This window comes from Macaca mulatta, chromosome 15 (genome assembly GCF_049350105.2).
Source record: "Macaca mulatta isolate MMU2019108-1 chromosome 15, T2T-MMU8v2.0, whole genome shotgun sequence".
Lineage (NCBI taxonomy): Eukaryota > Metazoa > Chordata > Mammalia > Primates > Cercopithecidae > Macaca > Macaca mulatta.
This window is the reverse complement of record NC_133420.1, coordinates 36848035-36860363: the sequence shown is the minus strand read 5'-3', so window position 1 is coordinate 36860363 and position 12329 is coordinate 36848035. Positions and strand designations below refer to the sequence as shown.

The 12329-nt window shown below is 40.6% G+C and overlaps 1 protein-coding gene across 3 annotated transcripts in view; it reads right to left on the bottom strand.

Moving 5' to 3' along the window:
* Positions 1 to 12329, bottom strand: part of STOM (stomatin) — a 33095-nt gene that overhangs the window by 3321 nt on the left and 17445 nt on the right. For 2 of the 3 annotated variants that reach the window (XM_077965067.1, NM_001266229.1), the window contains 3 exon segments: positions 11664 to 11746; positions 7263 to 7466; positions 6200 to 6334 (listed from right to left, as the gene is read on the bottom strand). The exons of the other annotated variant lie outside the window; for it this stretch is intronic. In XM_077965067.1, the coding sequence (XP_077821193.1) occupies positions 6200 to 6334; positions 7263 to 7466; positions 11664 to 11746 (422 nt within the window). 3 annotated transcript variants of the gene reach the window in all.

Sequence of the window (12329 nt, the reverse complement as noted above, 5' to 3'; positions counted from 1 at the left end):
ACTTCTTGTACTGGGTGCAGTGGCTCACACCTGTAATCCCAAAACTTTGGGAGGCCAAGGTGGGCAGATCACTTGAGGTCAGGAGTTCGAGACCAGCCTGGCCAACATGGCAAAACCCCGTCTCCACTAAAAGTACAAAAATTAGCCAGGCATTGTGGCAAGCACCTGTAAATCCAGCTACCTGAGAGGCTGAGACAGGAGAATTGCTTGAACCCGGGAGGTTGCAGTGAGCCAAGATCATGCCACTGCACTCCAGCTTGGGTGACAGAATGAGACTCTGTCTCAAAAAAAAAAAAAAAAAAAATTGACTTCTTATTTAGGAGAAATTCTGAAATGTTTGTAGAACCTTGTTTTTAGTTACAGGAAATTTTTTTTTTTTTTTTTTGAGACGGAGTCTCGCTGTGTCTCCCAGGCTGGAGTGCAGTGGCGTGATATCGGCTCACTGCAAGCTCCGCCTCCCGGGTTCACGCCATTCTCCCGCCTCAGCCTCCCAAGTAGCTGAGACTACAGGCGCCCGCCACCACGCCCGGCTAGTTTTTTGTATTTTTAGTAGAGACGGGGTTTCACCATGTTAGCCAGGATAGTCTCGATCTCCTGACCTCGTGATCCACCCGCCTCGGCCTCCCAAAGTGCTGGGATTACAGGCTTGAGCCACCGCGCCCGGCCTAGTTACAGGAAATTTTTAAAAATTAATTCTAATTTATGGACTAAATGTGTTGCAGTAGGTTAATAAAATAATTCATGACAAAATATACGTTAGGAAAAGAATCTGGGGGAAGTGAAGGTGCAATAAAAAACTTAGGTTTAAGAAGAAGAAGAAAAAAAAAACAATAAAAAGCTCCTGACCGTTAAGAGTTTACTTACATATTTTTAATGGATAACTACATCATTATTATTTCTCATTGGGTACATTTAAAAGAATGATGTTAACAGTTTTATTTTAAAATGTCAATATTTACAACATGCCATGAATTATATTCTTGGCAAGTACATAAATTCAAGATGAAAATTTTTACATGCCAATTTAAAATGTTTGATGGGCTTTATAGTTTTTCTAAATTCTGTAAGGGGTTTCACAGGCAAAAAAGTTTGAAGATCACTCGAGCAGTGGAGAGAACAGGAGCTCTGGAGTCAAATGGACTTGAGTTCAAATCCCAAATCTAACATTTACCAGCCGAATGTCCTCAGAGAGGTTACTGAACATCCTGAACCTCAGTTTCCCATTCTTAAAGCAGACTAACATGTACTTCAGAGGACCACTTGTGAGAAAGACAGAGAAAGTATATAAAGTGTTAAAGGAATAAAGGGGGTTATTACAGAGGAATGGCAAGACCTGATTTTCGGGTCCAACTGTGCTTTAATGCACAAAAGATTCAAAGTAGTTACTTTAATTCATAATCCTAGGAGAAGGAAAGGTATTAAGATACCATAATTTTCAAGATTTAAAGTACAGTTTCTCCAGGTTATTATCCTCACTTGAATCCTGAAAAATTAGTGGTCCATAATACTCCACGAATATCAGAATTGGAGGCAATGGTCTTATGCCCAGTGAAATTTCATTCACTTACACAGCAAAATTTGGGGGCCTTAAGCCCTGTGTAGGAGAAGCTAGGGATAGAGTGGAATCCCTAGCCTTCTTCAGCTCCTGGTCAGGTGGGGAAGGCAGACATGGAAGTAGATCATTTCATTCTGGTGTGATAAATGCTGACAGATATATGTACAAGGCACAGTGCTAGCACACAGAAGAAAGAAGCTTTTCCAGAGGGTGACGTGGTGAGGTTATAGAAGTTGAATATTAAATGATAAAATGTTTGCTGATTAGAAAAAGATGAAGAAGAATATTTTAGGCAGAACACATGAGATGGTAAAGAGGTATAAAAATGGTATATTCCAGAAAACTGTCAATGGCTGAATGCTATGGCAGGAAGAGGGGAAAGGTGAGGGATGAATGGGGCCGGGTTCTGAAGGGCAGTGATGGGCCAGGGTGTTTGGTTTTCATTCTGTGGGCAATGGGAAACTGCAGAATGATTTTAAGCAGATAATAACCTCCATCAGATCTAGTTTGAAAAAACTCTCTGATGGATGTCTGAGGTTAGAAGAGAAGGCAGTGAAAGCTGCTAGTGGAACCGCTTTAGAGTGGGTGGTGTGATTCACAGGTGGTGGGGACACAGAATGAAATGGTTTGGGGAGCTATTCTGCCTCCCTGAAGGAGGGCGAATCAATGGAATTTGGAAACTAGGTAGGAGGAGGAAAGGGGGACAGAGGCTGAGACCCAGGTTTCTAGGTTTTGGTTGCATAGGTTAGTGCCATTAATGGAGATAGGATACAGAATACGGTACTCACTGAGAGAAAGCATCTAGTTTATAGGGTAAAAACCTAATTTATCAAAGCCACCCATCACGTCCTGCAGGAACAAGGGTCAGCTCTGCTCAAAGAAAACCACAGAACTGTATTCCAAGGTAGGCACTAGAGAGAATACATCAGAAATCCCCTGCTATGACAGCAGTAGGCTCTGATTTTTTCCATATCATCTCAGATGTCCAATTAGGCATTCTTTGGACATGGACCAGCTGTAAAGATACCTCATTTCCCACCACCAATCAATGCATAATTGCTTGGCTGAGAAGCCAGACCCAACGGGCTGGGCATACATTTTGTTCATAGAAAAGCCACACTGAGCAAGCTGCCAAAGATGTAAACAACACCACCGGCTTTGTCTAAATACAGGCCAAGTACACTCTGTTGATAGGATCTTAGAGAGCAAAGCAAGCTATTTGTGGGTGTGCACAGCTTTTGTCCAATGTGTAGTAATCTCATAGCAATCAACATTTTATATTTACAGAATATCATTTTAAAGTCTGGCATTTTCATGTATGTGAAATTGGTGCTACCTGTCCCTTCTGTAGACCAGGTGGTCTGGGCAGAGGAAAGGGCAGAGAAAGGTGATCTGTATTTCTGCACTCCACCCTCTCAATTGATAAACTTCTACACCCAGAAACATGAGCCCAAAAGCATGTGCCAGGTGTTTTTCTGAGAGTTATGAAAAGGAAACAAAAGATGATGCAAACACAAAAGAGATTACATTTCAAGCCACTAAAAGCTGGTCTAAACACTTTAAAAACCAAACCTAATATACAGAGAAACACATGGGAGAATCTGTCTTCTGTGACTGGTTTCTTTCACTCAAATTATATGTGTGAGCACTTACATTCATTCTCTTTGCTACGTAGTATGCCTACGTGTGAATAAACCAGACTTCATCCATTCAGCTAGGAATGGACATTTGGATATTCTATAGTTCGGCTCAATGTGCTGGTGTGAACATTCTAGTACATGCCTTGGTAAACATATGAGTGCATTTCTGTTAGATTTATAGTTAGGAGTTGGAGCTGCTGGCTCATAGCGTACACAAATGTTCAGTTTGAATAGACGTTGCCAGACTGTTTTCCAAAGTGGTTGTATTAAGTTACACTGCCACCAGCAGAATATGAGAGTTCAAGTTCCTCTCTCACCCACACTGGGTTCTTTTCCGTTCTTTTCAGGCCATTCTGATAGCTGTCTAGTGTGACATCTGCTTATAATGTGAATTTGCATTTCCCAGATGGCTAATGAACCTAAGGAATTTTTCTGTAAAGTCTCTTAATCTTTAGTTTCTTCCACTCTATCTCACCTTTCCTGTGCAATTTATTTGTTGAAGAAACTGTGACCGCCCTATTTTCCATGAGAATTTCAAGACAATAAGCCTATGGTTGTTGCAGGGTTACTGTTTTACAGAAGGGCTAGGCTCATTGTGATTCTATGTGTGAACTCCAAGGCAGTCGCTGCCCGGGTTCATGAGCCTGCTTCTAGAGTAACCCTACAGCCCCGTCCAAATGGGAGTATGGCAATTCACAATTCTAAGCGGTTTCTTCTCTCTTTTCTTACTGTTATAAAGGGAAGATAGAAACTTTCTTTCCAAACTCTTAAGAATGCTATGGAAAAGGCTCATAGCCCATCCTGGGAAGTCAGTCCTAGAGGAGGCAGTGAGGAGCAGAGGGGAATTCTAATTTCCACTGCCACTAATCAACTGTGTGACCTTGCAGATGTCACTTAACTTTTCTGGGCTTCAATTTTTCCTTTGAATAGTGGAATGGCAAACAAGTTTCATTTTTTTTAAATGTTTTTATTATTTAATTTTTAATTTAATTTAATTTTTTTGAGGAGTCTTGCTCTATCACCCAGGCTAAAGTGCAGTGGCACAATCTCAGCTCACTGCAACCTCCACCCCCAGGGTTCAAGCAATTCTCCTGTCTCAGCCTCCCAAGTAGCTGGGATTACAGGTGCCTGCCACCACGCCGGGCTACTTTTTGTATTTTTAGTAAAGACGGGGTTTCACCACGTTGGCCAGGCTGGTCTTGAACTCCTCACCTCAGGTGATCTACCCACCTCAGCCTCCCAAAGTGCTGGGATTATAGATGTGAGCTCGGCCTCAAGTTTTGTTTTTTAGAGCTAACTCTAAGCAGTTGAGGGTTGTTACCTGGAGTGCTGTAGAAGGGTTCTGAGGCCAAGTCTAAGCTCAGTGGAAAACAGTGCCATGGTTAATTACTAGCATGGCAATAGCAGGATGGAGTGGTAGCATCTGGGCTAGGTATTTGCCACCTATGGAAGATAGATCTCTGAGGATCCTTTGGGCTCTGACATTCTATATAGTATATGTATGGTACATTCTACTATTCAATCTGGTTTGGAAATGAGGCTTTTGGCTAATAACATATTCTAGTTAAAAGCAATTCCTAATTTTCAAAACAATTAGATGATAGGGCACATTTAATAACATCGTAAACATAATTTAATCTTCTAAATGTAATGGTTTTGAAAGAAGGCACTTGAGGGTTCTGCAGTACTATCAGGTTATCATCACAAAGCAACAATGATCCTATTAGGCAAACCTAAACATTCTGGTTAATAGAAAATTCTGAAGTCGCATGCCAAATGAGCTACTATCCTATTTGATGCTGGCTAAGAAATTATAGTGACCAGTTTGTGGCTTAAAGGGCATCCTAAGAACAGAACAGGGTTCTGTGGTCAGCCAGTTACCACCAGCTACTACTATTTTCTAACAATAACAAATTGGTTTGCTCCTTGTGTCTTGGGAGATTTGTCAAGTCCACAGCAACTCCTCCTATGAAAACTGCTTCTCTTCTTCAACCCATTCACAGGCATAGGGCTGTGGAACCATATTATTATGCTATCTTTGCACTTTGACTAAAGTTGGACCAAAAAGAATCTCTTTTCCGTGAATGTGGAATTAGGGCTGGTCTGTGTTCTTTAGTGTTCACCTGGCAGACACGTAAACCTGGGAGCTAGACATTCTCCACCACAAGCTATTTACAGTGACATGTAGCACAGGAAAGGGAATGACTAGTTCCCTGAACTGCCTTCTGGTTCCTGTTTTGGTGAGACTTGCCCCTACTTCCTACCCTTGGGTTTGGTGAGATATCCCTGAACTTTTACACGTTATCATCTTTAAAGATACTCTTTTCTAGGTTAGATTAACAAATATTTCCTCAGTGCCTCCCAGAGGGGCCATGCCACCCATGCAGGGCTAAGACATTGGCAGATGATGATGAAAAGAAGGAAGAAAAAAGGCAGATGTCAAAGTAAGAGAATATAAACAAGAGGAAAAGAGAGAATGAGGAATAGGAAACAGTAAAAGGGAAAAAGATCCAGAGAAAAGAAAAAGAACAAAAAAGAAGCCAAAAATAAGTAAGAGATGGATGGTATGGATGGAATGATGACCCACTTGCTCCGAAGCTGGAATTGTTAATTTGTCCTTAATGATGAATTGGGAGAATAAAGTATGGTACACACAGTCATAAAAGAATGAGGTAAGTCTATATGTACTGATATGCCCATAGATATTGATATTAAATGAAAAAAGCAGAGCACAGAACAACATGTGCAGTATAACCCTACTTTTGTAAAACAAACAAGCCAGTAATCCAAAAACCTGGTCAAATAAAATCCAAATACACTCAACTGTTAAGAGTGGTCACCTCTGGGGGAATATGATTTGAAGTTACAGGGAGGGCTTTCACTTCTACTAACTTTACCACTTCAAGATTATTTCAATCTTTTACAACAAACATGTTTCACTTTTTTATAATTATTAATAAAAGAGAAAACTCAGTAAGACAAACAAGCTTTAAGAAAATGTTACCTTGGCGCGGGCCTCACGGGACGCTTCTGCTTCTGCAGCCATAGCTCTCTGGAGCTGCACAGGTAGTTTCACATCCTTGATTTCCACACGCTCCACCTTTATTCCCCAGGCATCAGTGGCATCATCCAGAGTAGACTGTTAGGAAGAGAGAAGACAAGCTAAATCTGCTCAGCCCAGATTCTGACAGAGGCTGTATTCACTGGGATTCGGAGGAGATAAGGTGCTGGGGAGAGTAGTGGAAAGAATGGTGATGCAGGGGCTAGCTCACTGATCCTGATACTGTTGCTTGCAAGCTAATGCAGGGGTTAGCAAGCTTCTTCTAAAAGGGCCATATAGTGATTGTTTATTTGTAGTCTCTGTCTCAACTATTTAACCCAGCTGTTGTAGTCAAAAGCAGCCACGGATAATATATAAATAAAGGGCTGTGGCTATACTCCAGTCAAACTTTACTTACAAAAACTACAGCCTGTAGGCTACAGTTTGCCAACTCCTGAGCTAATGTGACTCTGTGTAAGCCATATTACTCCTTTGTGCTTCAACTTTCTCCCTTTAGAATGTCACGCGAATGAAACCACACATCTATTTCATAGGTTGTTGTGGATATCAAATACGATCATAGATTTTACCCACAACGAAGTATATACAAATAACAAGAATCCAGACTTACAGCACTCTGTCTTTTCTGAACAAGCTATGCTTAACTGAGTATCTGTAACTCAAGAAAGGCTGGAAAGCACAACAGTTATCATTCATGGGACTCACACACAGAATAAAGCTTTAGGAATACCTACACTATCTTGTAGAATAGCTTCTGTTCTAAACAAAAAGGTTATTATTGATTCTGGAAAAAAATACACACTGAAGAAAATTTTTAAAAACTGTACGCATGAGTGTTATTAACTCATGAACCGCTAATGTGAAAAATCTCCCCTCCCACCAAATTGGAAAATAAAAGGCCACAGACTCCCCACAATTTGAATTAATAAAAGGTTCTCAAAAAACCATTGACCCTTTGCTTCATTTTTCAACTTTTGGGAGGTACCAGCATCGACGCACTCCCCACCTGCATGTTGTGTGCGATTTCTTCTCTGTCAGAGAGGATCTGAGAAAGGTTCTTGGTGCCCAGAACATTCCTCAGAGTAGTTTGTGCCAAAAGACGGGTGGCTGAGTCAGCATTGGTGATATTTGCTACAGCCAGGGTTGCATTCTGAACGCGGTAATAGACCACACCATCCACGCTAATTGTCACTGAATCCTTAGTGAGGATCTACAAGATGAAGGAAGCAATTTTACATCTGTCAATGGTTGTTTTTTTGTTTTTTTGTTTTTTAACATAACTGTAAGGAATGTTATTCTACAGAATATCTTATAATACTAGCTGATTTTCTTTAGTAAGACATCAGACAGTTAATTATATCTTTTAAAATTTAATAAAATAAATGTATTTATTCAAGTCCATTAATTCATTCAATCATACAAATAATATTGAGATATCACTCAACAGCAGGCACCGTACTAGGTACCAGGGATTAAGGTAGGAAAAAACTTGGTTCCTACTTTGAAGGAGGTTAGGGAATCAAAGGAAGCTTTTAGGGGCAGCTGTGCGTAGCAGGGGTGATACTGAATTGAATCTTGAAGAAAGGAATACAATTTTTCTGGGGTGTTGGGTGGAGTGGAAGAACACTCAAGAGAGAGACACTAGAGAGTCAAGGTTTGATAAACTACAAGTTGCAAAATATTACCCGAACAAAAAGTGCAAGAGGAATGTTTTTAAAGGGCAAGGTCAGCACAAAAACATATTTTACAGCATGCTACATAAAAATGTTAAACACGACCTAATTTTTTTTTAAGCTAAAAAGTTATCTGAGTAAGAGGCTCCAGGAAAACAGTTACATCAATCACTTAAACTTACTGAGACTCAGTTATCTTATTTGTAAAGTAGAGATTAATTATAGTACCTACTTTGCATTGTTGCTAGAATTAGTGCGCTAAATACATTCAAGTGCTCAGAAAAGTTCCTGGCACATAAAAGCTGTCTTATTATTTCATCTTGGATAACGGTGGTAACTTTACCGAATAAAACCTTAACTTGATTAACTGTAATAAGTTAATTTAGACGATAAATAAGCCAGCTGGGCATGATGGCATACACCTGTAGTTCCAGCTACTCAGGAGGCTGAGGCAGGAAGAGTGCTCCAGCCTGGGAATTCCAGCCTCTCTCACGGACAACATCAGGCTGGCACCTTTCTACTGATCATTTAAATGTCCTTCTCTCTGTGAAACTTTCTTGACTTACTTGGCAGAGTTAAGCACTCTTCCCTTGCACTTCCACTGCACCTTACTGTAGTGACATTATTTATTAACATTTCTACTTCTCTGAGTATGAATTTCTTAAGGGCAATTCTTGGTAACTCTAGCACTGACAGTGTGTTTGAAACATAGCGGGTAGTCATCAAATGAGAGATGAACTGAACTGAAATGTGGTCCTGAGAACAGTGAATGATGAGGAACAAAGGAGTGAGAGTTAGGAGACCTGAACTGTAGTTCCAGCTCTGCCTTCAGGTCCCTGGATGGCCTCTAGCAAGGCTTTTAACAGATTTGACCTACAGATTCCTCATTTGTGAGATGGCACTAATAATCCTGCCTAATTCTCCTCAAATTTCTGTGAAGATGAAATAAGAACATACTTGTGAATGAAGCCCTTTTGAAAGAGTAAACAGCTATGTAAATGGAAGGTAATAACAACAATGTTGTTAGATGGCTGTTTAGCCCTGCCAGACATCAGAGCAGTGATCCTTTTTTAGTAATCTCAAAAGACTTCTAACATGGAAGAGAAGTAGAGGATTTATAAATAAATGTACAGTGTATTACCATCTTGTATGAAAACTAATTATTTCCCATGACATGATGGGAAAATGTGTCAATTCCAAATTCTTGCCACTTTGACTTTGCCACAGCTTCTTTCTAAAGCTACAGCTTCTCTGCCTCCTGTTTATCATCGGCAAGGGTTTATCTCCCTTCACAGAAACTTCACAGGGGAATCAGAAAAAGGATTGCTTGCCAAGTTCTAATCTGCTTTGCATTCAGCAGCTTGCAGAAGAGGAAAGAGCCACTGGAAAGCAGAAGCTTAAACAGCAACTCTGCCAGATGTCTGTAACGTTTATAGTGGAAAATGCCAGAATGCCCAGCTACCCTGAAAGTGGCTCCCTCTGAGACTCGATCTTCCCTAGACGATGTGAAAACATACAGAGGGAATGTATGTTTACTCATAAGAACAAGACTTAGACTTAGAGACTTGTTCTTATGAGTAAGTCTTGTTCTTATGAGTAAAATGTGGGCAAAATCACTTCTGGCATCACTAACTTTGGGTGGATTATAAAGTCTGACCTCACCCACTTCTTGGATCAGTACCAACAAGGAAGTTCCTAGGCTGGTTTCTGGTATTTGTGACATGAGAAGGCAACATGGCCAGGCTCCATCACCATGCTGAGTATCTGGCCTTTGGCCAGGAAACCCTGACAGCATTCTTCTGTCCTTCCCACTTCATGTTTTTAGGTTTTCTGTATGCAACGGTTATTATGCCTCCTAAGGACATGGTTGCCAGGAAGGCCATCACTTTTTCAGGGGCTATAAGGGAGCTCAGGTACAATGCATTTAGCATGGAGCTGTGGAAAAAGCAGCACTATACAGGGAATCCGAAGAGCTCAATTTTAGTCTTGGCTCTGCCACTGTAATTTAGAGGAATTCCTTTGTTTCACTGCAACTATATACTTTCTAGGGATTCTGCCGTGAGTTTCATCTATGATAACATTTGTGAAGTAGTTTGAAAAGGCACAAAATAATCACTAGTATAAAATATTATGTTTTATCTAAAATGCCCAACAAGCAGTTTCTAATTCTTTGGTTTCTAACCAATTTATCTAGACTAAAACCTTAAGAAGAAAAAAATATTATACTAAATAGGGTTTTCTATCAGAAACCCATAGAAGAGAAACGTGGTAATAAAAATGGTGATAGTAGTAACAATGATGATATTATTATACTTTCATTAGCATTACGCTATATTTTCTAACAATCATCCCTCGGTATTTGTGGGAGATTGATTCTAGGACTCCCAGAGGATACCAAAATCCAAGATGTTCAAGTCACTTATATACAGTGGCACAATATTCACATATAATTTATGCACATCCTCCTTTATACATTAAATCCTTTCTAGAGTACTTATAATACTTAATACAATATAAATACTATGTAAATAGTTGCTATACTATACTGTTTTTTAAAATTTGTATTATTGTATCATTGTCTATTGCTTTTTTCCCCAAATATTTTTGATTCATGGAGCCAACCATATAATCTATGTACATTTTCCTATATACTTTAAATCATCTGTAGATTACTTATATTATCTAACACAATACCTACACATCACTTCATTCATGTGGATTCAGTGCCATACTTGTATGATAAATTCAAATTTTGCTTTTTGGATCTTTGTGGAGTTTTTTCCCTAATCTTTTCAGTCTGTGGTTGGCTGAATCCCCGTATGCAAAACCTATGCATGCAAAGGGCCAACTGTAATACTAACAGTAAGAACTTATACAGTACTTACTATTTATCAGTCGTTGCTCTAAGCACTTCTCAGAACCACCCTATACAGTAGTTCTTACTATTACAATCTCTATTTTCTGGATGAGGAAACTGAAGCACAGATAAGTTAAAGGACTTGCTTAAGGTCACTGAGCTAGAAATGCTGAAGGCAGTCAAGATCTAAAGCCTATTCTCTAGCCAGGCACAGTGGCTCACGCCTGTAATCCCAGCACTTTAGGAAGCCAGGGCAGATCACCTGAGGTCAGGAGTTTGAGATCAGCCTGGCCAACATGGCAAAACCCCGTCTCCACTAAAAATAGAAAAACAGTAGCTGGGCGTGGTGGTGCATGTCTATAGTCTGTTACTTGGGAGGCTGAGGCATGAGAATCACTTGAACCCAGGCGGCAGAGGTTGCAGTGAGCCAAGATCACACTACTGCACTCCAGCCTGGGCAACAGAACAAGACTCTATCTCAATTTAAAAAAAAAAAAATTTAAAATGAATAAAGCCTATGTTCTAACTATGCTGTCCCTCATTGTAAAGCACTTTCACGCCAGGCGCGGTGGCTCAAGCCTGTAATCCCAGCACTTTGGGAGGCTGAGACGGGCGGAACACAAGATCAGGAGATCGAGACCACCCTGGCTAACACGGTGAAACCCCGTCTCTACTAAAAATACAAAAAATTATTAGCCAGGTGCGGTGATCTACTCGGGAGGCTGAGGCAGGAGAATGGCGTGAACCCGGGAGGCGGAGCTTGCAGTGAGCTGAGATCCGGCCACGGCACTCCAGCCTGGGCAACAGAGACAGACTCCGTCTCAAAAAAAAAAGCACTTTCACATGTGATATCTCAGTTATTCAAAGAAAACCTTACCTCCTGAGGAGGAATATCAAATGAAATAGTTCTCATGTCCACTTTGATGAAGCTGTCAGTGCATGGCAGAATAAAAAACAAACCTGCAACAAAGATACACACATTATACAGACACAGCAACCTAATCAGTTCACTTCTCCATTCAGTTTTAAGAAGATCAACCTAATGAACAGAAAAGTCATCAGTTCATCTTCGTGAATGAGCCAGAAGCCAGGTACGATAACATTGATTCCTCTTGCTTACTTCCCATATTTGACTGTCCCCACTAAAGTCTGTGGAGTTAATTTCCTTAATCCACTGTTGCTATCACTCTTCCCCCCACCGCCCCACCGGGACCAATGCAATCATTTCCCAGGCCATCCTTCTATTTTTTGTAGTTTCTCTCCTATAATATATTTCCTAAGCTGCAAGCAGAGCAATCCCCCCTAAAATACAAACCCTGCCCCACGCATGGTCCTGCATAACTCGCCTTTGTTCCCCTCTTCAGCCACTTCCCCTCTCTTCACACCCTGCCCTCTTGCTGGCCGATCTACTTGCTCTGCAATACTCTCCTCTTTGTTGCTTTGTGTATGTTGCTATTTCCATTGCAAACACCTCCTGTTGGTTAACACCTTTCAGACCTCAAGACTCAGTCAAGATGTAACTTTCAGAAAGACTTGCCTCAGC